The sequence below is a fragment of the Cyprinus carpio genome, chromosome B22 (genome assembly GCF_018340385.1).
Source record: "Cyprinus carpio isolate SPL01 chromosome B22, ASM1834038v1, whole genome shotgun sequence".
NCBI classification, from domain to species: domain Eukaryota; kingdom Metazoa; phylum Chordata; class Actinopteri; order Cypriniformes; family Cyprinidae; genus Cyprinus; species Cyprinus carpio.
Window position 1 is genome coordinate 32,323,889 of NC_056618.1, and position 22,563 is coordinate 32,346,451.

General features: G+C 40.4%; 1 protein-coding gene across 1 annotated transcript in view; it reads right to left on the bottom strand.

Annotated features, from left to right (window-relative positions):
* The window catches only part of LOC109083389 (NACHT, LRR and PYD domains-containing protein 12-like), an 84,178-nt gene that overhangs the window by 60,505 nt on the left and 1,110 nt on the right, over positions 1 to 22,563 (bottom strand). Inside the window, 6 exon segments of the mRNA XM_042748894.1 lie at positions 16,243 to 16,416; positions 19,603 to 20,542; positions 20,545 to 21,363; positions 21,537 to 21,741; positions 22,272 to 22,332; positions 22,455 to 22,562. Coding sequence (XP_042604828.1) covers positions 16,243 to 16,416; positions 19,603 to 20,542; positions 20,545 to 21,363; positions 21,537 to 21,741; positions 22,272 to 22,332; positions 22,455 to 22,562 — 2,307 coding nt within the window.

The following is a 22,563-nucleotide window of genomic DNA, read 5'->3' on the forward strand; positions in this document are numbered from 1 at the left end:
TTTTGATCAAAGGGAAATTGTTTTATAGTGGGAATATCATGTTGCACAGATAACCCTCATAATGTGGCAAGTTGGTAAAGGATACTCCTAAGTGCCTTGATGAATAGAACTGTTGAATGTGCTGATCTTAAGTGGAATGGGAAAAATGCTGAGTTAATGTTAAGAGAAGGGGAATTGGGCAGAGATCCTTTATGTTGTTTATTATATAAACAAATGAGGGAACTGTTAGATTATATCATGATCTCTGTCAGAAGTTATTGTGAGTTTGCCTCTTTGCAATCCCTCCTCCCTTCTTACTCGCTCTCTTCCACAAATGTTTCCTTTTAAGGTTGGATGTGAGTGTTCTTGTCCTCTTTTTTACTCCTGCCCTTGCTTTCTTTCTCCTTGTTTTTCTCCCTCCTCCCATCTGTGCTTTCTCTCTCTGTTCTCTAGTCTTATGTCTCTTTATCTCAATGTACAGTCGTGGACAAAAGTTTTGAGAATTACATAAATATTGGAAATTGGAAAAGTTGCTGCTTAAGTTTTTATAATAGTAATTTGCATATACTCCAGAATGTTATGAAGAGTGATCAAATGAATTGCATAATCCTTCTTTGCCATGGAAATTAACTTAATCCACAAAAAACCTTTCCACTGCATTTCATTGCTGTCATTAAAGGACCTGCTGAGATCATTTCAGTAATCATCTTGTTAACTCAGGTGAGAATGTTGACGAGCACAAGGCTGGAGATCCTAATGTCAGGCTGATTGGGTTAGAATGGCAGACTTGACATGTTAAAAGGAGGGTGATGCTTGAAATCATTGTTCTTCCATTGTTAACCATGGTGACCTGCAAAGAAACGCGTGCAGCCATCATTGCGGTGCATAAATATGGCTTCACAGGCAAGGATATTGTGGCTACTAAGATTGCACCTAAATCAACAATTTATAGGTTCATCAAGAACTTCAAGGAAAGAGGTTAAATTCTTGTAAAGAAGGCTTCAGGGCGTCCAAGAAATTTAAGGATGGTTTCATGGAGAGGATTCAGCTGCGGGATGAGAGTGCCACCAGTGCAGAGCTTACTCAGGAATGGCAGCAGGCAGGTGTGAGCGCATCTGCACGCACAGTGAGGCGAAGACTTTTGGAAGATGGCCTGGTGTCAAGAAGGGCAGCAAAGAAGCCACTTCTCTCCAAAAAAAAACATCAGGGACAGATTGATCTTCTGCAGAAAGTATAGTGAATGGACTGCTGAGGACTGGGGCAAAGTCATATTCTCAGATGAAGCCCCTTTCCGATTGTTTGGGGCATCTGGAAATAGGCTTGTCCGGAGAAGAAAAGGTGAGCGCTACCATCAGTCCTGTGTCATGCCAACAGTAAAGCATCCTGACACCATTCATGTGTGGGGTTGCTTCTCATCCAAGGGAGTGGGCTCACTCACAATTCTGCCCAAAACACGGCCATGAATAAAGAATGGTACCAAAACACCCTCCATTAGCAACTTCTTCCAACAACCCAACAACAGTTTGGTGAAGAACAATGCATTTTCCAGCACGATGGAGCACCGTGCCATAAGGCAAAAGTGATAACTAAGTGGCTCGGGGACCAGAATGTTGAAATTTTGGGTCCATGGCCTGGAAACTCCCCAGATCTTAATCTCATTGAGAACTTGTGGTCAATCCTCAAGAGGCGGGTGGACAAACAAAAACCCACTAATTCTGACAAACTCCAAGAAGTTATTATGAAAGAATGGGTTGCTATCAGTCAGGATTTGGCCCAGAAGTTTGATTGAGAGCATGCCCAGTCGAATTGCAGAGGTCCTGAAAAAGAAGGGCCAACACTGGAAAATACTGACTCTTTGCATAAATGTCATGTAATTGTCGATAAAAGCCTTTGAAACGTATGAAGTGCTTGTAATTATATTTCAGTACATCACAGAAACAACTGAAACAAAGATCTAAAAGCAGTTTAGCAGCAAACTTTTTGAAAACTAATATTTATGTAATTCTCAAAACTTTTGGCCACGACTGTATACCCGCATGCGCAGATGATACATAAAGTTGAATCGGTGAAGAGTGGTGGGGGATCCTTTTGGGCCCAGGTTGTTGAGTTCAGTATGTCCTTTCCTGAAAGTGAAGGTATATTCAGATTTTGTGTCTGCTGTGCTCCTTTTCTTCCCACGGCCGTGAACACTTCAGGAGGACTGAGAAAACTCGGCGGCGATGTAGAACGGGACCATTTTAATACTTAACAATTTAACACTACACAAACGGTTTCTCAAGTGTGTAGAATAAAGACTTGGGTCTTGTGAACATAGATACTGTACTTGTCTGATAGGTACTGTATGTGTATATATGTGACCTGTGCTGGCAAAATGAGTCACAATGAGCAAATTTTCAAAAATGTAAGTTTCATTTTCCATTAAAAGACCTTCAAAATGATGTATTAGTTGGAATCAGATGAAAAATGACTGAGCTACACTTGTTTGAAGTCAATTCTGAGAAAAATTGAGTGAAGTTTTCTGAATGTTCCAAAGCAAAATAGACTAACAGCGTTGCATCTTTTCCTCCAATTCTTTTCTTGTAATAATTATAATAAATAATAATTACTGCAGTAATAATCACCATATAGATATTTTTATTTTATCATTGTTATTATAAATAAAAACAGATGCAAAAAGCAGTAGAACAAATATAAGAAACAAAAAAGGCATTAACTTTTCCATTTTTCATGTAAACGAAAGCACTAAAGAAAGAAAAGCAAATACTTAAGTGTAAAAGTCCCTTTAGTGTGTTCATTACAAATAAATATATTATTAAAACTACAGAAGCAGTTTAATCAGGAGCAGCGAGTGATTCCCTCTTTGCATTTTTTTGTTTGATTAACATTAATGTGACAGATAGCCTATATATTAAGACTAACTGTAATGCACGGATCTAACATAATGTTACACATGCGATGTTTTCCCCCAACAGTTTCCCAAATGTTCACTTTAGACATACCAGATTATATTTGTGTGAAAGCTTAAATACTGTAATTCCGTGTACATGTGTATATTTATGGGGATCGGGTGTTTCGGATGTCAATCAGCTCAAGAAGCAAGCAGAGAAAAAGGTACTCCTCAGAAAACACACAAGTAAAGATATGTGTTTTAGATGTTTTATTACTATTTGGATCATTGGGATCGTTAGAAGAGGGCATTTCAATTTATTTTTTTTATTTTATTTTTTGCCTGTATCTCAAAATTACACACTAATTTTGCCAGCATGAGTCAAATTTTAATATTTGTTAATTGTTTAATATTTTTGGTTCACTCTAAAATAAAAAATATTTTTAAAAAGGTGAAACATAAACCAGCTGTAACAGACACGCCAGGTTCCATCACCAACCAATCACAGCGCACTCCCTCACCATTGGCTGGAGGGAGCCAAACACCCTTTCCTAGTTCTCACGGACCATAAAAATCTCGAGTATCTACACATGTCTAAGAGGCTAAATCCAAGGCAGGCCCGCTGGGCGCTATTCTTCACCCGCTTCAACTTCTCCATCTCGTATTGACCAGGGGCCAAAAACATCAAGGCCGACGCTCTGTCCCGGTGTCACACCCCTGAGGAGAGCCCGGAAGAACCCGAAACAATACTTCCCGATAAGGTAATCATCAGTCCTATCACCTGGTCGACCGAGACCCTGCCCTCCTCCAATCCCTCCACCAACACTCCGCTGGGTTGCCCCCCAGGACGGCAATACATCCCCAAGACACGGCGCACTCCACTCATCCACTCTGCACATACTTCTCTTGGCACTGGCCACCCGGGGGTCAATGAAACCCTATCGCTGCTGAAGGAATGCTTCTGGTGGCCCAATATGGCATCGGACATCAGAAGGTATGTGCACGGATGTAAAGACTGCGCCATCTCAAGGAGTCCACGCCACCTACCATCAGGCAAGCTCCTCCCTCTGCCCGTCCCGAACCGCCCGTGGTCACACCTAGGGGTGGACTTCATTACGGATCTGCCTCCCTCTGATAACCACACATGTATCCTTGTTATAGTTGACCGGTTCTCTAAATCATGTCGTCTTCTCCCCCTGAAAGGTCTACCCACGGCCATGGAAACGGAAGACATTCCCGAAGACATTCCCGAACGGCACGGCATTCCCGAAGACATTGTCTCCGACAGAGGCCCCTAAGTTCATATCCCGGGTTTGGAGGGCCTTCCACTCACTCCTAGGTGTGGCCGTCAGCCTGTCCTCTGGTTACCATCCGCAATCCAACGGGCAGACGGAGAGGAAGATACAGGAGATCGGCCGCTTCCTGCGTACTTTCTGCCATGGCCACCAGGACTCTTGGAACCAGTTCCTAGGGTGGGCCGAGTACGCACAGAACTCTCTACGACAGCCTTCCACCGACTCACTCCATTCCAGTGCGTGCTCGGCTACCTACCACCACTCTTCCCATGGTCAGAAGAACCCTCAGACGTTCCATCGGTCGACTACTGGTTCTGAGAGAGCGAGAGGGTCAGGGACGTGGCCCACCACCAACTGCAACGGGCCCTATGTAGGCGCAGGATGACAGCCAACCTTCGCCGCTCAGACGCTCCGGCATACCAACCTGGACAGAAGGTCTGGCTGTCAACCCGTGACATCCGCCTGCGCCTACCATGCCGCAAGTTGAGTCCCAGGTTCATTGGCCCATTCACCATCACTGAGCAGATCAATCCGGTCACCTTCAAAAGCCACCTGCCACCTGAGTTCCGGATCCACCCCACTTTCTATGTCTCATTCCTCAAACCTTTCCATCCTTCTGTTTCTCCCTCCACAGAGCCTGGTGTAACCGAAGCCCCCCCTACCTCTCCTCCTTGACGATGGAGCTGCCTACAAGGTTCATGACATCCTGGACTCCCGGCGGCGTGGTGGACAACTTGACTATCTAGTGGACTGGGAAGGATACGGTCCAGAGGAACGCTCATGGGTCCCACACAACGACATCCTGGATCCGAACCTACTAGACACCTTCCACTCCAATCACCCCAAAAGACCGGCTCCACAAGGAAGAGGACGTTCACCACGTCGTCCGGGGTACTGTAACAGACACACCAGGTTCCATCACCAACCAATCACAGCGCACTCCCTCACCTGAGTACTAATCACTCCCACCTGTTCCTCATCCACCGGCAATCATCACTCCCCATAAAAACCACACACACGCACCCAGTCAGCATCCGGTCTCATTTGCAACAAGGTCTAACCTGCATGCTTACTCTAAGGACTAACCTATCTCTCTGCTTACCTCTCTCCAGCGATTGCCAGTATCTCCAAGTCTCCATCGTGTGCGTGTGTGTCCACTACCTTCAGGGTCTTGTGTTCTCCACCAACGGATCCGATCATCACCACTACCTCCAGCACCATTACCTCACTCTGCACTACCTGCTCCTCTGCTTGTGCCTCAATAAACCGTGTTCTCCTGTTATTACAGCCTCCTGTCCTTGCTTACCGTAACACCAGCGAACTGCATAACACATTTGTATGAATAATTTTAAATATTATTTTATTATATATAAATAAAAAAACACCACAAACCGGGATTTGAACCTGTGTTGCTAAAATCACTGACAACTTGAAAAACAAAACTTCCCTTCTCCAGAGACACTCCTCGTTCATCTCACTTTGCAATTATAAAAATATCCGTGTCATCAGGCAGATAATTCTTGTGTGTTTATCATAGTGTTTAAATGCTGATCAGATCTGAAAATCATTGTTATTTGTGAATGTAGGCGTTTGATGCAGGCTTTAAGACCAAGCGGAATCCTCTGCCAGCTGCTCCCGCTTTACAGCAAGCGCCACTTGTACTAACTGCACCCAGTTTCACCATCCGCAAGATTTGAAAAACAATCAAACAAACAAAAAAACCTAGTGTAGGCTATTCTTAAACTTGGACCTCATTATATTGAAGTATCAATCCAAACACCAGAAGCAACACACACTCTCTTTAAGTGTTCTTTCATTGAAAAGTATATATTTTTATTCATTCACAGGCTATATGCTTGAAATAATGTTTTAGTTCAAAACTTTAAGTGCCATTGTTTAAAAAAATGCTTTATTGACTGATGTTTCATAGACCTTCAGGTTTGTATATACTTTGTGTATATATATATATATATATATATATATATATATATATATATATATATATATATATATATATATATATATATATATACACACACACACACACACACACACACACATACTAGATTTAACTTGAATCTCAATACTAATTAAACTGACTTTAAAATCTCAAGGAGTTAATAAGTTGAAACAGGTGAAAGTGTCACAGTGCGTGTTAAATAGCCTAAATGAACTTGATCTTGTATAGTAACCGAAGACCTTGATTGCATGCTACCATGAAACTTATAATATCATTTGATTGTTTTTAAAATTAACAATTCCTGTATAAAATGGGACAGCAACCTTTATATCAAACATATAAACAAAAATAAATTGTCCACAGATGAGCAACGGGAGGCTGGTTCTGCGTCAGAGCGCACAAAGTGAATGTGCATGCACAATTTTTAGGGGGGAGGAGACTTTTTTGTTTTTTAAATTTTCAGATGCAATGGAAAAAAAACAAGATAAACATGAAACTTGTAAATAGTTAACAACAGAGTCTAGATTAGCCCTCAGTAACAAATTGTAACCGTTTTTGAGAGGAAAAAAAATTTGTCATGTATAAGTCGCATTTTATTATATTCAGAAATAATAACGGCAAGCCTAATAATGTTATGATGTACCAACAGGATATTTTTTAGTTCCCCTCACTTTACAACAAATCCTTTAAATTTAACTATCAGAACAGAACAAGAATTAAAAATATATAATTCTAATGTATAAATATAATTGCAGTATATAATAATATAGGCTTAGCTATAAACAAAACAAATAATAAATATAGCTGCAACCAGCAATTACAGGGCCAAGCACTACAGAAGCAAGCTTCAGACAAACGGCAGGAATGAGTAATTAAAACCGTTTTAAGATTATTTTATGCAAAATGGCTTGAAAACAATAAACACAACAACTAGTAATAGGATTTATTGACTTATTACGTTTGACCAATAGGTGGCGCTGTTACCAAATTAGTGAGGAATGGTCAGTGTGAGGTGACTATTGCACATACGAAATTTGCTGTCAGTATGTCAAAGCTTTGAAGAGATATAGCCTTAGAATCATTTTGACACAGTTCTTAAAGTTTATAGCGGTGCTGTACGAAAACGGTTGAGTCTATCGACACGAAATCCATAACTTTTTGTCCGCACAGTCTGAAGATAATTATACTTGATTTTGGTGAAAATCGAACCAACGGTTGATGCAAAAAAGTAGGTTTTCAACATAAATAAAAATGGCTGACAGGAAGTTCGGCTTATTATGACATAATTGATATGTATGTTGTTGGCATGACCCAAGGAATATTTTGAGACCAGTTTCATTACAATAGGTCAATGCAATCAAAAGTAATTAGCATTTTTGAAAATTTCATAGTTTAGAATTAATGAATGGTTTATTACTCCAGACCAATAAGTGGCGCTGTTACCAAATTTATGTGGTGTGGTCAGTGTGATGTGACAATGGCACATACAAAGTTTGGTGTAAATATGTCAAAGCTTTGCAGAGATTTTCACAATTACAGGAATTTTAGGATGATTGTAATTGAAATAGCGGAAAAAAATCATAAATAAAAGCACTAGTATTATGATTAAATGACTTATCACTTTTGACCAATAGGTGGCGCTGTAATCAAATCATTTTGGTGTGTTCTGTGTGAGGTGAGAATGGCACACACAAAGTTTGGTGTTAGTATGCCAAAGCATTGCAGAGATACAGGCTGAAGTGTAATTTTGGCATCATGCCTGAAATTCGTCGCTGTGGTATGCAAAAACGGTTTTGTCTATCGACACAAAATCCATTGTCATCATTATAACACACACCAAGTTTGGTCTCAATACGCCAAACCGTTGCGGAGTTATAGCCTCACAAGCATTTTTGAGTGCTTTTCGTAGAATTTGTTTACGAGGTATTCGAGAACGGTTGGACGAATCAACTTGAATTCCATAACTTTTTGCCAGCATGGCCTGAAGATAATCTGAGCCAATTTTGGTGAGAATCAGACAAATCGTCTAGGATGAGTTCGAAAAAGTAGGTTTTACGAACAATAAAATATAGCGAATTAAATATAGATAGTGATTTTTGAATTTTGGTGTTCATTCTTGTGGTTGTTGGATTTTGGTTTTGATTAGAATATGTCTTTCCTTCTGTACCTTATGGTTCAAAAGTTATTAGCATAAAATATTGAAAATTTTGACAAGTGGTGGCGCTAGAGAGTTGGAATTAGAGACTCCAAATTTGCTGTGGTTTATGTTGAGACTATCCTCTATCATGGTGCCAAATTTCACAACTTTCCCGCAAGCGGTTCTATGGGCTGCCATAGACTTGCGGCGGAAGAAGAAGCAGAATAATAATAAGAATACTAAAGATTACAATAGGTGCCTAAGTACCTTCAGTGCTTGGCCCCTAATAATAATAATAATAATAATAATAATAATAATAACAATTCTAACGGATACAATAGGTGCCTAAGCACCTTCGGTGCTTGGCCCCTAATAATAATAAGAATCCTAACGGATACAATAGGTGCCTAAGCACCTTCGGTGCTTGGCCCCTAATAATAAGAATTCTAACGATTACAATAGGTGCCTATGCACCTTCGGTGCTTGGCCCCTAATAAATATAGCTGCAAGCAGCAATTACGGGGCCAAGCACTGCAGAGGCAAATTGAAGAGCTAAGCATGGCATGGAGCATCAGACCAACTGCAGAAATGAGTAATTGAAGCAATTTTAGGATGACTGTAATTGAAATGGCTGAAAAAACATAAATACAACCACTAGTAATATCATTAAATGGCTTATCACTTTTGACCAACAGGTGGCGCTGTAATCAAATAGTTTTGGTGTGTGAGGTTTGAGGTGACAATGGCACACACAAAGTTTGTTGTTATTATGTCAAAGCTTTGAAGTGATACAGGCTGAAGTGTCATTTTGGCATCATGCCTGAAATTCGTCGCTGTGGTATGCGAAAATGGTTTTGTCTATCGATACAAAATCCATAACATTTTGTCAGCACAGTCTGAAGATCATCTGATTCAATTTTGGTGAAAATCAGACCAACGGTTGATGAGGAGTTCGAAAAAGTAGGTTTTCAGCATAAATCAAAATGGCGGAAAGGAAGTTGAGCGTACTCTGGCATATTTGGTATCTATGTTGTCGGCATAACCCAAGGAATACGTCGAGACCAGTTTCATTGCAATAGGCTAATGCAATAAAAAGTTATTAGCATTTTTATAAATGTAATTATTCATGGTTAATGAATGGTTTATTACTCTTGACCAATAGGTGGCGCTGTACCCAAATTGATGTGGCATGGTCAGTGTGAGGTAACAATGGCACATACAAAGTTTGGTGCAAATATGTCAAAGCTTTGCAGAGATACAGCCTCAGATGTATTTCGGCATCTTACGAACAAATTCGTTGATGCGCTAAACGAAAACCGTTTCGTAATATCAACACAAAATCCATAACTTTTTGTCAGCTTGGTCTGAAGATGATCTGAACCAAATTTGGTGAAAATCGGACTAATGGTCTAGGAGGAGTTCGAAAAAGTAGGTTTTCAACATGAATCAAAATGGCGGACAGGAAGTATTGCCAATTTTGGCATAATTGGTATCGATGTTCTCGGCATGACCAAAAGAATATAGGGAGACCATTTTAATTTTAATAGTCTAATTTTTTCAAAAGTTATTAGCATTTTTTAGATATTTCATTATAACTTTTTACCACAAGGTGGCGCTGCCCCCAAACTTTTTGAGTACCAAGAGAGCATGGAGCCAAAGATTTTTGTAATTATTTTCATAACGATACGATAATGCGTTCAAAAAATACAGCATTTTGAAACATAATTCAAAATGGCCGACGCCTAAAATGGCTGACACTGGAAAATTGGATATCATTCGACTCGGCATGACCCACCGAATACAAAGAGACCAGTTTTGTGATTTTTGGCCATACCATTCAGAAGTTATAAGCAAAAATATGCATTTTTCATATCTCCTGACCACTAGGTGGCCCTGCATCGAAACACTGCAGGTAGTCTCAGGTCATGCTTGTTATAGCACACACCAAGTTTGGTCTCAATACGCCAAACCGTTGCGGAGTTATAGCCTCACAAGCATTTTTGAGTGTTTTTCGTAGAATTTGTTTACGAGGTATTCGAGAACGGTTGGACGAATCAACTTGAATTCCATAACTTTTTGCCGCCATCGTCTGAAGATGATCTGAGCCAATTTTTGTGAAAATCGGACTAACCGTCTAGGACGAGTTCGTAAAAGTAGGTTTTTCAAACGATTGAAAATAGCAAAAAAAACTAAACCTTGCGATTTTTTGTATTTCGGGGTTCATTCGACATGGCCTGAGCTAAGGATTCAGAGGGAAAAAAAATTCATTTTGTGGCTTACGGTTCAAAAGTTATTAGCATAAAAATATTGAAACTTTAGACAAGTGGTGGCGCTAGAGAGTTGGAGTTAGAGACTTTAAATTTGCTATAGTTAATGTTGGGACTGTCCTCTATCAGTGTGGAAGAAGAAGAAGAAGAAGAAGAAGAAGAAGACCAACGATTTCAATAGGTGCCTACGCACCTTCGGTGCTTGGCCACTAATAATAACGCCAACGATTTCAACGATTTCAATAGGTGCCTAATAATAATAAGAATCCTAACGGATACAATAGGTGCCTACGCACCTTCGGTGCTTGGCCCCCGATAATAACGCCAACGGATACAATAGGTGCCTACGCACCTTCGGTGCTTGGCCCCTAATAATAGGAAATCTAAAGATTACAAAAGGTGCCTCATACCTGGGACTGATTGCACACACACACCTGCATCTAATTACACACACACACACACACACACACACACACACCTGCAGCTAACACACACACAAACACACACACACACACTTATATATAAGCAGCACACTCATGCCAACTGATTGCGAAGTCTTGTTTAGTTCTGCCTGGCATTTCCGAGCGGTTTCCCTGTGTTTGTTCCTTCCGTGTATGACCTTGGATTGTTTATACCGACTGTGATTCTCTGCTGCCTGCCCCGACCTCTGCTTGTTTCTGTTTTCGATTTTGGATATCCCCTGACATACCTGACGCTGACCTTTTATCATTGCCTGTTTGACCTTTCTGATAATAAACCACTGCATATGGATCCGAACATCTCTGACTCTACGAAGAAGACTTCGCCAAACCAGGATCCAGCAGCCTTAAGGAATACATCAAGGTCAGTCATGCATCCAGCAGCACAACTTATGTGTCTACGTCAAGGAGATCGGCCCATCGAGGACTATGTGATGGACTTTGTTGAACTGGCTCATTTAACATCTATGGATGAGATGTGCCACATGATATTTTTCAGAGGAGACCTAGCTGAACCGCTGCAATCGATTATGCCACTGCACGATCCAAACTGGACACTGGAGTTTTACATAGATCTGGCACTTCAACTAAGTGGCTCTGCCTTTACTGTGGGTGTTGTGGATGAGGAACACCACAGTTCTGCGGTATCTCCCACTCCGGAGTGTCTTCCCAAGATGGCTGCCAGTCAAGAAACTTTCCACAAAATGGCTGCCGTTCCAGAGTGTTTTCGCATTATGGCCGCCATTCCAGAGTCTCGTCACGACATGGCCGCCAGCCCAGCGCCACTGCACAAGAGGGCCGCCAGCCCAGCGCCTTTGCACAAGATGGTCGCCAGCCCAGTGCCTCTGCAAAAGATGGCTGCCAGCCCAGTGCCTCTGCACAAGATGGCTGCCAGCCCAGTGCCTCTGCACAAGATGGCTGCCAGCCCAGTGCCTCTGCAAAAGATGGCTGCCAGCCCAGCGCCTCTGCACAAGATGGCTGCCAGCCCAGCGCCACTGCACAAGATGGCCGCCAATCCGGCATTCCAGCACGAAATGGCAGTCACAGTTGACCTTCCAGGGTCAGGTCCCCGTTGACCTTCCAGAGTCAAGTCAGGTCTAGGCCTGTCACAATAGTCGATAAATCAATTAATCGCACGACAAAAAAAATGAGCTCGATAATTTTTTCGGCTGCGATAATTTCTTTTTTCAATTTTTATTTAAAAAATGTAACATGTCATGATGTGGGGTTAGTTTGGAGCGCAGCCTGTGGACAGCCCGCGCTAGAAAACACCCTCTCCGATGGCACAAATGTCCCGGGAATAAAGAGATAACGTCTCGCTAGAGTGACCACCTTTGGGAAGCGCCTTTGCTTGTGAATGTTTGTGTCTCAAGTGATATTTCATTGTACTTGCACTACTGCTCTATTTTAATACCACGTAGCATATTTTGCAAGTAACTTCGTTGTCCTTTCTGTCGAAATGGGCCTACTTTCGCTCGCTTCATTTGGCTTGCTCAGCTAAATATGTCTGTAGGCATGTGGTTGTGTGTGTCAACCCTTATACAGTCTATGGTGTCAACGCGCCCAGTGAGTTAACACACACACACGCGCGTCGTTTTCTCCTCCTTTCCAAAACGCTCGTGCAGTTTGACTCCTGAGGCGTCTGTCGTTGCTAAGCATCCATCAGCTTCGATCTCCGTTACACCAAGGACATTTCAGCAATGGATTTCCACCACCGAAAAACCCTTGCTGTAACTCCGCTAAAAGATTTATTTACAAAGAAAAGTAAAAAACTCTGCAGTGTTTGGGTGCTCCCCATTTTTCAAAAACAACGGGGAATTACACCCCGAAGGAAGCTGATTGAGTTCGACCTGCCCTTACGAAAAAGAAGTTTATTCAAGTGTGCTATTAGTATACTTCTTTTAAACTACTTCTTTTAAAGTATACTACTTCTTTTAAAGTATACTTCTCCTCAGAAATATACTTAAAATGACATTTAAGTATACTTGACTTATACTTACAAAAAGTCTAAATATACTTTAACTTTACTTAAGTATACTAAATAATAAAATAAACTTGAAGTATACTACTTTTTGGTAAGGGTGGTGTGCTTGCGTCATTCTGAAAAGCTGAGATGTTTTTAACTAGATGTGGAGCAGATGGGCCTCGAAAAAAACGAGCGCATCGCGACCGCGTCTCTTCCATTATGAGCGTGCATACTGCATTTGAAATAACGAACTTGAGCGCCCAAAAGACGTGATATGTGAATGGCCCCTTCATCGGTCAAAATGTTTACTTTAGGTTAATGGTTAAAAGGTCAATATGAGCATCCCTAACTGGCATATAAACATAATATAACATACAAAAATACTAAATTAATTAATTTTAAGCCAGACAAAGTCAACATGTTGGTATTTCTTGCTCGTAATCTGCCATAAAATAAAATAAAAGTTTATTGATCTTTGAAAAGGTGTACCTGCGTTATTATGCCATTATCATTATATTAGTTGAAACTGGTCTTAGAATGACAATATTATCGTTTATTGCGATAATTTCTTGGACAATTTATCGTCCAGCAAAATTTGTTATAGTGACAGGCCTAGTCAGGTCCCCGTTGACCTTCCAGAGTCAAGTCAGGTCCCCGTTGACCATCCAGAGTCAGGTCAGGTCACCATTAACACCCATGAGTCAAGTAAAACCACAGTTAAACTTCATGAGTCAAGTCAAGTCACTGTTGATCTTTAAGAGCAAAGTCAAGTCACAGTTGATCTTCGTGAACAAGGTCAAGTCACAGTTGATCTTTATGAGCCTAGTCAAATCACTACCAATCTTCCAGAACTTCATCACGTCTCAACAGATCTTCCAGAGCTTCATCATACCACAACAGATCATCCAGAGCCTCGTCACCTCTCAACTGAACTTTCAGAGCCTTATCACGTCTCAGCTGAACTTCCAGAGCCTTGTCACGTCTCAGCTGGACTTCCAGGGCCTCATCACATCCTATCATTCAGCAATGTTCTCTCAGTCTGTTGTGTTGCTGTCAAGGAGACTGTTACTGCTGTGGAACCTTCTCAGGTGTCCGTAGTATCCATCCATGAACTCTCGTTGTGTGCTGTCACGGCTACGGAGGCCGTCTATGAACTCATTGCCTGTCCTGTTACGGCCAAGGAGGCCACTCAGGAACTCACTGCTTGTCCTGTCATGGCCACGGAGGCCATCCACCAACTCACTGTCTGTTCAGTCACGGCCACGGAGGCCATCCATGAACTCACCGCCTGTTCTGTCATGGCCATGGAGGCCGTCTATGAACTAATTGCCTGTCCTGTCATGGCCACGGAGGCCATCCACCAACTAACTGTCTGTCCTGTCACGGCCATGGAGACCATCCATGAACTCCCCGCCTGTCCCGTCACGGCCATGGAGGCCACCTGTGAACTCTCGTTCTGTCCTGTCATGGCTATGGAGGCCGTCTATGAACTCTCGTTCATTCCTGTCATGGCTATAGAGGCCATGTGTAAATTTTCTACCTGCCTTATCATGGCCACAGAGGCCACCATTAATCTGTTTATGTTATCTGTTCCAGTCCCACCTAACCAGACTTGCTCTCCTGTGCCATCGACTCTGCTGTGGTGGTCCTCTGCTCCACCCTGGTGGGCTTCTGTCTCGTCTACTTGGCTGTGGTGGTCCTCTGCTCCGCCCTGGTGGGCTTCTGTCTCATCTGCTCGGCTGTGATGGTCCTCTGCTCTGCCCTGGTAAGCTTCTGTCCCGTCTGCTGAGTATTTGTGTGTTTTTTTTTTTTCTGCTTTGTTTTGTTTGTCGTCTGGTTCGCCCTGGTGGGCTTCTGTCTCGCCTGCTCGGCTGTGGTGGTCCTCTGCTCGGTCGTGGTGGGCTTCTGTCCCGTCTGCTCCAGCTCCACCTGCTCCGCCCTGGTGGGCTCCAGCTCCCCTTGCTCCGCCCTGGTGGGTTCCAGCTCCACCTGCTCTGCCCTGGTGGGTTCCAGCTCCACCTGCTCTGCCCTGGTGGGCTCCAGCTCTGCCCGCTGGGGTGTTTGCCCAGGGCCCAGAGTTCACTGGGGTTGTGTTGCAGGTGTTAGGGTTAGGTAGGGCTTTTGTTCACTATGTTAGGCCCAGGAAGGGTTTCTGTTACCCATGTTAAGCCCAGGAAGGGCTCCTGTTACCCATGTTAAGCCCAGGAAGGACTCCAGTTCCGCCTGCTCGACCCTGGTTTCCTGCTCTGCCGGTACTGCCTCGGTCCACGGTCAATCCACTTCCACGTGGACCTGGCCCTCCAGCCCTCCACCTGTTCCACCACCTGTTCCACCTTTTTGCAAATTGCCTTTAAGTCTTAATGTTAACGTTATGTTGTATAAATAACGAAGCATATTCTATATGAAATTATGAGTTGAATCCCATTGATTTAAAAACTTGCTATCAAATCTGTCACTCTACTGGTCATCTTCAGCGTGCGCAGTTCAAAACAGAAATGCAGAACATTAACTGTTAACGTTTTAGACTAACATTATAATGACATCTATTGTATATTATTACACTATTGTAAAAAAAAAAAAAATTGTTAATTGTTATGGTTTCGCCGACGTTAATTGTTAGCTATCTGTTAATCAAAACATAAAACATTATTTACCCCGTTTATATATGCAAGGTGTTCATTACATATTTTCCCTGTGTGTTAACATCAGTAATTATGTTAGTCGAATGTCTGACTTGACTCTTGTTAATGTATCTTGCCCTGCCCCCAAACATATGATTTGACTATCAGTCGAATATCGGCAAGAGTCGAAAATTCCCGTTCGACTATGAAAATCCTTAGTCGGGGACACCCCTACTGTGTTATTTACTCATTCAATGGTTTGTACATGGGTTTGTATGTTTGTGTGTATTTCCCATACACTTTCTATGGGTGCCCATTTTTGTCCATGAAGGACAAATTAAGGAGTTTTTTTTATCAACCACTTAACTTTGTTGAATTGAGAAAATCTTTTGTGTGCGGTCAGGTGGCACATTTAGAAAAAGTAGCCAAGTCTTATACATTTATATATATATATATATATATATATATATATATATATATATATATATATATATATTCATATTCAAATTTGTCTGGAAGGATGCTTGAGAGTTTAAAGGGTCTGAACTGAGGGTGAGAGGCCAGCAAACAAAACCACTTCTACAGAAAACACATCTGAATTTTTACTTTTTACTCCAAAACTTATAGTTACTAAAATGTTATAATACTCACTGTAGTTTCTTCAGTCTACAGTGTGGATCCTCCAGTAGAGCAGAGAGCAGCTTCACTCCTGAGTCTCCTGGTTTATTATTGTTCAGATTCAGTTCTGTCAGGTGTGAGGGGTTTGATCTCAGAGCTGAAATCAGAGCAGACCAGCCTTTCTGTGTAATATCACAGCAGGAAAGACTGCAGAGAATATACAGAAGATTAAAAATGATTTATTAGAGCTTGACTCATGTCCAATACAATTGCTGAAAAACACAGATGTAATACATATATTAGATATCAATTATTAAACCAGACACAGAGAGTGACTAAAAGTCAAGTCCCATTTTAACCCTCTGAAGTCGATTAACGCGTATACGCATTTTGGGGTATTTTCTCCTGATAACCCCGAAAAGAACTTAAATTACACTTTCAGTTTTGATCGTACAGATAAGAGCAATACATCAATCAAATCTGTAAAGGGTCTACTTTTTTGTATACAGACATAATAACAACAAAACTTTGTGCACTTATAAAATAAAGATAACAAACAAGGAGTGCTGTCTGCAGCCTTTGTCTGTGCTGATCTTTATTTACAAACACATCATTAAAATGAACTGTAACTCAGTGAATACTCAACTAAGAGACATGAGAGATATATCTATAGAAAGCCTGACATGTCTACTTTTAAACTAAACAAGTGCTGCCGAAAACAAATATTCTGTGATAAAGTAATCCATATGAAAACAATGCGATGTCCGTTTTTCACGTCTCCCTTCATTATCTTCTAATGCGACCATGCCCCCGCGCTGAACATGCCCACACAACAGAAGGCAACGCAGCGAGACTGTTCTTCAAGTTTTTTTTATTTTACTGTTTGCTTTGCGATGAGAGGAATAAGACATAATTCACCCCAAAAAGATGTGATGTGGTTGAGGATTTGAGATTTGGATTTCCTCAGAAAAATGAAGCACTTTATTCAGCAGAGATCATAAACATGAGTAAGTCTCTTTTTATTTATTTATATACTTGTACTAGTTTTCAAATAACGTGTAAACATTTTACTAGTTAGACTTTTTCCAAAGACTTTTTCCAAACTATAATTCCTGACTAAATGTATAATCAAGTGAAATATTATGAAGTTTGAATAACAATATACACTACTATACCATTCAAAAGCTTGATGTAAATAATATAAATGTACCAATAAATGTAACTGTAACAAATGTAATAATGCTGTTCTTTCAATTTATCCCCCCTAACAAACCTGAAAAAAATATTCTCAGCTCTTTTCAACATTAATAATAATAATAATAATAATGATAATAATATAAATAAATGTTTTTTTTTTTTTTTTGTAGAAAATAAGATTGTTAAAAGGATTTCTGAAGGAATTGTGTGACTGGAGTAATGATGCAAAAAATTCTGTTTGAAAGTCAGCTTTGATTGTTCCTAATAAACTGTTTAACTGCACTCACAAGTGAATATTAAATTATGTTGTGGGATAATTAAATATGTTCTAAATAAACTACAAACATAAAATTATATACATTTATTTTGTCCTCACATTCTTTCTTGTAACTCATCCCTCTCAGTGACACAGCTGACTGAATGGCTCATTATGCAGCTCATTATGCAGGTCTTTGTCTTCTCAGGTGTGAATTTATGATAGTTGACGCCTACTCACATATGACTTTTACCAACAAAAAGTGTCTTAGAAAATTTAAATCAATATATTGTTTTCTGTGAGTGAGTAAACAAGATGATTTTCACTTCATTTAGAAAAAAACAAAATTCTAGGCTACAAGCTCCAGTTCTCAAAAGTCCCGGGAACCAATTTTCTGTATGTGTTTTATTGCCTTATTCAAGTGATTTAACATTTTTAGTTTTTCACTAACCACGCATAACATTTTTTTTTTCTCAAAAAACACAATCATGTACATACATGCTGCTCACATATTATTATAGCCCAGTTTGTGCTGATTACAGTGAGATTAGACTTTAGCCATTTAGATATTTATAAGAAACTGAAAAAAGCACAAATGTCAGGGCATGACAAAACTTCTCCAGGCCCCAAAAATACCCTTAGACTCCAGAGGGTTAATAGACTTCAGACTCAAAATGAAATTACATCAGATTTGACTCAACAAACAGGAACCAAATATTATTAATATTCCCAAAGTACTGGAGTCTTAACCTTAACTACTGAAGAAGATTTTGTACTTTATTTGTATTCAGCCTGCTTATAGTGGAGCTGTACAGACCATGTACATTGTGATCATTTGTTTTCCTGATTTAATACTGAAAGCAGAAAAATTAGAAAGCAGCACATTTTTCTTATATATATATATATATATATATATATATATATATATATATATATATATATATATATATATATATATATATATATGTATGAAGAATTTGGCTTGATTTTTCCATTTTATTTTTCAGGATATAAAATGGTTAATATTTGATCTCCACATGTAGGTGGACATGAAACACATCTTTCTGCTGATTGGTCAACCAAAGATCAACTAGTGCTGTACAAACACTTGTTAATAAAGGTTACAAGTTAATCAGGATTACAATTAATGCTCAACTGGAGTCTCACTTGATGCCAAAATGAGTCCATATTTGAAATTGCTCAAAGGCACCTCAGTCGTGGTATTGTCGGCCCAAGACTCGAACCCTCAACCTTAGGGTTAGGAATCAAACTCTCTAACCACTAAACGACTAGACACAACATTCATCAGATGATTTGTTGACTCAGTATTATTGACCAGACAATACTTTGCTAATTCAAGAAAGTACTGAATGTTGTCAAATTAAACATGGTTAATGTTATTGAAGATTTCTGCACATGTATATCTGATGTACAAACAAAGTGTCATGAAATTATACAAGCTAGCCTTATCCATGTTAATATATTTATATTTTTTAAACTCATTTTTATGAGAAAATAAAGTAAATTAAATTAAATGACTGTAACATGATTACATGCATCTGTTGTTCCTCGAGTGGCATTAACTAAAGAGCTTTTACTTTTTCCTCAGTTTTACTAAGAATCATGTAGTTTAATAATTTAATTGAATTAAATTGGATTATTATACTTATGAATAATTAGATTGAAATTAATTTATTTTCACTTATTCCAACAAACCTGAATGCAAATTTTGAGTGCACCTCAACTTTGCACAGTTTGGATGAATCTCTCTTATCAAACACACTTGATTCAACTCATCAGATCATTAGTAGAGCCATCTGTGATGTTAGCTGAGTGTGTCAAATAAGAAAGACCTCAAAATATATAGAAACAGTGTAGAGAAACACAGGCCTACTGTATAAAATAAAGTCAATAAAACAAAGACACTGTAAAATACTCACTCAATCTTTCTAGATGCTTTGATCACTGGCAGCAGCCTCAGAAGACATTCTTCTGATTGATGATATTTACTCAGTATAAACTCATCCAGCTCTTCTTCTGAGTTCAACAGCACAAACACCAGAGCCGACCACTGAGCAGCAGACAGAGAGACTCCAGAGAGACGACGGTCACCTGTTTTCCTCAGGTATGTTTGTACTTCCTGCTCTAGTGAACGATCATTCAGTTCATTCAGACAGTGGAACAGATTGATGGATTTCTCTGGAGAAGGATTCTCCCTGATCTTCTGTTTGATGTATTCAGCTGTTTCCTGATTGATATCAGAGCTGCTTACTGTCTTTCTCAGGAGGCCTTGTAAGAGAGACTGATTAGACTCTAGTGAGAGACCGAGAAGGAACCGGAGGAAAAGATCCCAGCATCCGTTCTCACTCTGTAAGGCTTTGTCCACTTCTCTCTTCAGTAAACTGCTCATTGGTGACCTGAACTCATTCTTCAGTCCTGTGTTTTGTTCAGAAAACGACAGCAGCCTGTAAAAAGCAGCAAGAAACTCCTGAATACTCAGATGAACAAAGCTGAACACCTTCCCCAGCTGCAGTCCAAACTCCTCTCTGAAGATCTGGGTACAAACTCCTGAGTACACGGACACTTCTCTGACATCAATGCCGCTCTCTTTCAGGTCCTCCTCATAGAAGATCAGGTTCCCCTTTTCCAGCTGTTCAAAAGCCAGTTTTCCTAGAGACAGAATAGTCTTTCTAGCCTGATCAGAATCGATTTCATATTTCCCATCATACTTCTGTGTCTTCAGTTTGGTCTGAAAGATCAGGAAGTGTGTGAACATCTGTGTGAGAGTCTTGGGGATCTCTGCACTCTCTGCTTTACCCATCATCCTCTCCAGAACAGCAGCTGAAATCCAGCAGAAGACTGGGATGTGACACATGATAGCAGACTTCTTGATGATCGGATGTGTGTGACGATTCTATCAGCCAGACTCGGATCATTTATTCTCTTCCTGAAATATTCCTCCTTCTGAGGGTCGTTGAATCCTCGTACCTCTGTGACCTGGTGGACACACTCAGGAGGGATCTGATTGGCTGCTGCTGGTCGAGAGGTGATCCAGAGGAGAGCAGAAGGAAGTAGGTTCCCCTTGATGAGGTTGGTCAGCAGCACATCCACTGAAGCTGATTCTGTCACATCAGACAAGCTCTGATTGTTTTGGAAATCTAGACGCAGTCGACACTCATCCAGACCATCAAATATGAACATGACTTTGTAGTCCTCATAATCTGCTGACTTAAATTCTTTGGTTTCTGTGTGAAGGTGGTTTAGAAGATCCACAAGACTGAGATGTTTCTGTATCAAGTTCAGCTCCCTGAAAGGAAGTGGAAATATGACGTGAACGTCCTGATTGGCTTTTCCTTCAGTCCAGTCCAGAATAAACTTCTGCACAGAGACTGTTTTTCCAATTCCAGCGACTCCTTTAGTCAGCACAGTTCTGATGGTTTTGTCTTGTCCAGGTGAGGGTTTAAATATGTCATTGCAGTTGATTGGTGTCTCCTGTGTCTCTGGTCTCCTGGACACTGTCTCAATCTGTCTCACCTCATGTTCATTATTGACCTCTCCACTGTCTCCCTCTGTGATGTAGAGCTCTGTGTAGATCTCATTCAGACGTGTTGAGTCTCCATGATTGGACATTCCTTCACTGATTATCTGATATTTATCCTGTAGTCTGGATTTGAGTTTTTGTTGATACACAGGCATCAGTTCTGAGCAAAGGAAATACTTGTTGTTATTGGCAGAGTAATATTTTAGAAATGTATATTTAGGTTTGATATGTTAGATATTAGATTGTGTCGTGACATTCAGGAACATTAGTGACTGAAGACAGAAGGTTGATAATATAAACACAGGCTATAATCTGCTGATCCAGAGCTCTTACTGGTCTGTAGTGTGTTAGCGAGGTCTGTCTGGTTCATCTTCCTCAGGATAAGCAGTGTGATCTTCAGAAGCCCCTCTCTGACTCTGCTGTGACCCTCATCATCATAATGGTCTCTTTCAGAGCATTCTGGGTAATCTGGACTCAGTAGTCTCTTAAAGCTTTTTAACTCATTCTTTATCACAGAAATGATTTTGTGCTCAAGCTCCTGAAATCAAAGTAAATATTCAAACAATAAACCTGCATTCAGTCACAGAGAAGGTGAACCAAAGGATCAATACACAAGAGTTAAAGCATGAATACTAATAAACATCACTGAATTATATCAGACCTGCTAATAACTTCCACTGTATGCTCAAACATCAGCGTCTACAGATACTGAGGTTAAAAGAGAGAGTTTTGACTGGATTGGCTGTTTGTTAGATTGATGTTCATCTTTGTGCAGCAGTCAGGTTACATATGGATTCATCTTCTCTACTTTAGTGGACATTGATCTGCTTTACAGTGGCCTACAACTTATCTTACGTGTGTGTAGGAAAGTAAATATGAATATTACAGAGAGGATTTCAGATTTCTCCATTTCTTAATACTTTTACCCAGAGGGTTATTGTTTCGACACACACACACACACACACACACACACACACACACACACACACACACACACACACACACACACACACACACACACACACACACACACACACACACACACACACACACACACACAAAACCAACCTTGAAAATGGAGTCTAAGTTCTTCTTTGCTGTATGTGATTCCGGTCCTTTATGTTTTTGACTGTAGTTAAACAAATATTGAATATTTTTGTAAATATGTAGTAATGTATTTAAAACACATCGGTATATTAATGAATATCATAAATATCATATATATTTCTTATACTGTAAACTAAACAACACCTCAGATCAGCAGATGTGTCTCCCGAGCTGAATGATATTGGTTGACGCATTGACGCGTCACTCTTCATGGACACACAGCTGGGTTCAGGAGATTCATTCTGCCACAGAC